The sequence below is a fragment of the Rattus norvegicus genome, chromosome 4, assembly GCF_036323735.1.
Source record: "Rattus norvegicus strain BN/NHsdMcwi chromosome 4, GRCr8, whole genome shotgun sequence".
NCBI lineage: Eukaryota > Metazoa > Chordata > Mammalia > Rodentia > Muridae > Rattus > Rattus norvegicus.
The window spans coordinates 103,440,280-103,445,559 of record NC_086022.1 but is presented as its reverse complement, the minus strand read 5'-3'; the positions used below and the strand labels follow the sequence as shown (position 1 = coordinate 103,445,559).

Below are 5,280 nucleotides of genomic sequence, written 5' to 3'. Positions count from 1 at the left end.
AATATATCATAAGATAAACATGTTCACAATTGTTCTAAGTGATAAATAGTAAATGAGAAACTATCATAAAGGTCTAAATTTTGTTCAGATATGACTAAATCCTAAAGCTTGTAAAATAGGACATACATGCGTATCTGTTTATAAAAGCTTGTTTCACTATTTGAGATCTTTTTCCAAAACAGCTTAGAGCTATGTGTTGAGAGGTCAGAGAGGAAGCAAGAACTGAGACACTGAGCCTCAGTGAGCTGCAAACACAGGGGGTTTTGTTCAGCCCTGGAGCACTGTGGGAGGAGAATTCCAACTCTGCTGACAGAAATAGGTTGCAGTGTCATCAGCCTCCACAGGATCAATGGTGAGGGTGAAGTCTGTCCCAGACCCACTGCCACTGAACATGGCAGGGACCCCAGATTCTAGGTTTGATGCTAGATAGATGAGGAGTGTGGGTTGCTGTCCTGGTTTCTGTTGGTACCAGTGCATAAGTGTACTGACACTTTCACTGGCCCTACAGGAGATGGTAACCCTCTCTCCTGGAGACACAGCCAAAGCAGGAGACTGGGTCAGCACAGTGTCACCAGTGGAGCCTGGAAAGAGAAACACACAGACCATTGTTATATATGTTTGAAAACCTTCCCAGCAGAGGACTTTGTAATTTAAATTTTTAAGAATAATTGAGGGCATTACTCTGAAAAGCCAGAAAATCAAGAGGAATGGGGAAACTTAAAACCAATTACAAATGCCCTAATTTTAATGATAAAGAGCCCAGAGCCATGGAAAGTCATGATGGCCACAGAAGTTTCTCCCAATACTTCTCTGCACCCTCACCTGGAACCCAGAGCAGCAGCACCCATAGCAGGAGTCTGTCTGTCTCCATCTCTGAGACTTGGAAGAGAGAATGATGCTTAGGCTCCTGGCAGCAGCCCTTAAAGTAGCCTGGGCTGTTGAACATATGCAAATCAGCTCAGCAGAGTGTGTACTTAGGTTCAGAGGGCACCTGGTCCTGTTTCACCCACAGGGAGTTGGTGTCAGCAGAAAATTCACTAAAGCATCATGTATATCAGAAGGTAGCCTTAAAGTCTATTTTATTAAATCTTTGTCCTGAAGTCCTTCTGAGGTGTGATATAGGGAAGTGTAAAATAAATGTTCTACATAAAGAATGTAATATATTTCAAAAACAACTTGATGTCTGAAAATTATACATACCTAGTGATAAAGTTTTCTAAGAAGGAATACAAATGCTCAGTGAAAAGAAGTGATATAATTAATTTCTAGAATAATTTCTTATTTTTACTTAATCTCTATGTTTTTGTGTGTGGGATGTCTATATGTTTTCATATTCATTTGTAAGGGCAACTTCCTTTGTCATCGCATGCAGGTAGATATCAGAGAACAACCTTGGGTGTGGCTGCTGTCTTTGACCTTATCTGAGACAGGGTTCAAATTCCCATGAAAGGAGGCCTGACCCACTAGGGATTCTCTTGTCTCTGTCTCTCATCTACCATAGCATCACTCCAAGAACAGTCGCCTGCTGCTGTTTCATCTCATTTACGTGGGTTCTCAGAGTGTATATCAGGTCCTCACACTTTATTCATAGAATCACCTCCAACTCACTTTTAAATAAAAGCACTGAAAACATATTCTTCAGGTTGAACACAAATAATACTTAAGTAAATATAGAACTTCAGAAATAAAGAAAAGAACTATATAAAGGAGATATCCAGATATATGTAAAAAGACTTTTTTGTACATATTTGGATTTCCAGGATTATTAATACATCTTGTCATAGTGACGAAAAACTAATCAACGAGATTAGTTTGGGTGTGAAGTCTATTTTGTCAGATACAAAAAGGGCTCCACCAGCTGGCTCCCTGGGTTTGCTTCTTTTACCCTGAGGTAATGTCTATCCTTGATGTGAAGGCATGAAGGAATAAAGATGTGATTTTAGATGCAATAGAAAGATGGATGCTATTTTCAACCCCAATCTGTTGTCTGTGCCTTTTATTGTGGAATTGATACCCTGGATGTTGCGTTATCAATGATGAGTGTCTGTTGCTTCCTCTTATTTGTTGTGGCGGTGTAGGAATTTTCGCCCTATTTTTATTTGGTGATCTGAAATTATTTATTCCTTTGAATATAGTGTAATATTCTTTCCTACGTCTGGTACTTTAATGTATTTTTCATGTCTCTGGCCCAGTCGAATAGTAAATGTGTTCCACATGCTTCTTGTACCTTCAGAGGTACCTCCTTCTTTATATTTGGGGATATTTTTCTATTATTTCGTTGAAAGTGTTTTCTGTACTTTTTAACTGAGTTTCTTACTTTTTTCTCTAATAATTTTTCTGTAGATTTGGTCTTTGTGTAGAACCCTGGATTACCTGGATGTTTTGTGCCTAGGAATTTTAGGTTAAACATTTAATTTTAAGCCCTGGTTATGGTGGGAACTTTATATTTTTGTGGTGGTTCTTCTAATTATTTTATTTATGTTTTTAACATTTTATTGATTCTTTGTGAGTTTCATGCCAGGTACGCCAGTCTTATTCATCTCTCATCTGTAGGCTTATATTTTTTTAAAACCTACTTTAATAAGGGTTCTTAAACATTTCAACATCCCTTATAGAAGATCAACCAAATGTAGCAGAGGAGAATGACTAATAGGACAAGGGAGATGTGGAACTGTTTAGACTATTTCCCTGGACCAATTCCAAGCTTTGTTGTCTGCAGTCCAGTCTACTAGCAAAACACCAAACAGGAATCCACAGCAGTAGCTTGATGAGGAAGAAATGATGAGGCTCTGCCAATCATCCCCAAAGCATCTAGAAGCAGTTTGAACACCACGAGAAGTTCTTTAGTACTTGTCTATCGACTAAGGCATGACAAATGAAGGCCATCATCAGTGAAGCCCAGTGAAGCCCAGCAAGGGAAATCAATTCTAGAGCATGATCACCTCTCTCTTGTGTTATATTGTGTCCAAACATCATATGTCCTCTCAAGTGCCTGCTCCAGCAAAACCATCACATGCCCTTTCAACAGACAGATTCCAGAAAAACACATGTCTGACCTCAGAAAAACCTCCTCTTGTAAGATACTTTCCAGAAAAACATCACTATACAACTGTGTCTTCAACAAAACTGTAAAGTCTCACCTTACTTGTCTCCTCATATGCACTTGCAGACCCTACCCAAATAAAATACACAAAGAAGCAAACAACAACAAAGAATAGAAAACTGCCCTGGAGGGGGCATCCCCTGTTAGGGTCTTCATTCTTTTAGGTTCTTCTTGAGGCAGCAGCTGGGGACAAGGGTAGTGGGGAGCATCAGCAGATGGCAAGACTTAGTCTTACAAGATGCAGGGGTAAGACTGTCTTACGAGATATTTATGTTTGCTTTTTAATAGGAATGATTTTGTGCCCTCTGGTTAGTCTGGTTAAGGTTTTATCTATCTTGCTGATTTTCTCAAAGATCTAACTCCTGGCTGTGTTGATTCTTTGTATAGTTCTTTTTGTTTCAACTTGGTTGATTTCAGCTCTGAGTTTGATTATTTCTTGCTGTCTACTCCTCTTGGGTGCATTTGGGTTTTTTTTTTTTTTGTTGTTGTTGTTGTTCTAGAGCTTTCAGGTGTGCTCTCAAGCTGTTTGTGTATGCTCTCTCCAGTTTCATTTTGGAGGCACTCAGAGCTATGAGTTTTCCTCTCAGCACTGCTTTCATTGTATTTCATAATTTTGTGTAGTTGTACCTTCATTTTCATTAATTTCTTAAAACTCTTTAGTTTCTTTCTTTATTTCTTCCTTGACCAAGTTGTCATTGAGTAGAGCTTTGTTCAACTTCCATCTACATGTGGGCTTTCTGTCAGTTTTGTTGTTATTGAAGACAAGCATTAGTCCATGGTGATCTGATGCATGGAATTATTTCAATGTCCTTGTATATATGGAGGCCTGTTTTGTGACCAATTATTTGGTCAGTTTTTGAGAAGGTACCATGAGGTGCTAGGAAGGTATACCCTTTTGTTTTAGGATGAAATGTTCTATAAATATCTGTTAACTCCATTTGGTTCATAACTTCTGTTAGTTTCTCTATGTCTCTGTTTAATTTCTGTTTCCATGATCTGTTCATTGATGAGAGTGGGGAGTTGAAATCTCCTACTATTATTGTGTGAGGTGCAATGTGTGCTTTGAACTTTAGTAAGGTTTCTTTTATGAATGTAGGTGCCCTTGCATTTGGAGCATAGATATTTAGGATTGAGGGTTCATCTTGGTAGATTTTTCCTTTGATGTGTATGAAGTGTCCTTTCTTAACTTTTTGGTTTTGATAACTTTGTTTGAAGTTTGATGTTATTGGATATTAAAATGGCTACACTACCTTTTCTCTTGGTACCATTTACTTGGAAAATTTTTCCCTGTCTTTTACTCTGAGGCAGTGTCTGTCTTTGTCACTGAAATGTGTTTCCTGTATGCAACAAAATGCTGGGTTGTCTTTATATATTCAGTCTGTTTGTCTGTCTTTTTATTGGGGAATTGAGTCCAATGATGTTGGGAAACGTTAAGGAATAGTGATTGTTTACTGTTGTCTTTCTGGTTAGAGGTCGAATTATGTTTGTGTGGCTATTTTCTTTTGGGTTTGTTGCAAGAAGATCATTTTCTTGCTTTTTCTAGGTTGTAGTTTCCCTCCTAGTGTTGGAACTTTCCATCTATTATCCTTTGTGTGAAGATATTGTATAAATTTGTTTTTGTCCTTTAATATCCTAGTTTCTCCATCTATGTTAATTGAGTTATGTTTATTGTATTCTGTTGGTGATGCTTGTTTCTATGACTCCTGATCTCTTTCCTAGAATTTTGCCAGGTATATTAGGCTGGGCTGGCATTACTGTTCTCTTTTTATGGCATCTGTCCAGGATCTTCTAGCTTTCATAGTCTTTGTTGAAAAGCCTTTATATATTAATTGACTTTTTCCCTTACTGCTTTTAATATTCTTTGTTTTGTGTAGTGGTGTTTTGATTATTATTTGATAGAAGGAATTTCTTTTCCGGTCCAATCTATTTGGAGTTCTGTAAGCTTCTTGATTATTTATGTGTATCTCTTTCCTTAGGTTAGGGAAGTTTTCTTCTATAATTTTGCCGATAATATTTACTGGCCCTTTAAGTTGTGAATCTTCCTTGGCTTCTAAACCTATTTTCCTTAGGTTTGGTTGTCTACTTGTATCCTGGATTTCCTGGATGTTTTGCGTTAGGAAGTTTTTGTTTTTTTGCATTTCTTTAACTATTGTGTCAGTGTTTTCTTTGGTATCCTC

General features: G+C 37.7%; 1 gene segment (V, D, J or C); it reads right to left on the bottom strand.

Annotated features, from left to right (window-relative positions):
* Nucleotides 1-252: 252 nt before the first annotated feature.
* On the bottom strand, nucleotides 253-902 carry Igkv2-112l2 (immunoglobulin kappa variable 2-112 like 2). The segment is given in 2 exon segments: nucleotides 253-581; nucleotides 823-902. Coding segments are annotated over 2 exon segments (363 nt in total).
* Nucleotides 903-5,280: the final 4,378 nt, after the last annotated feature.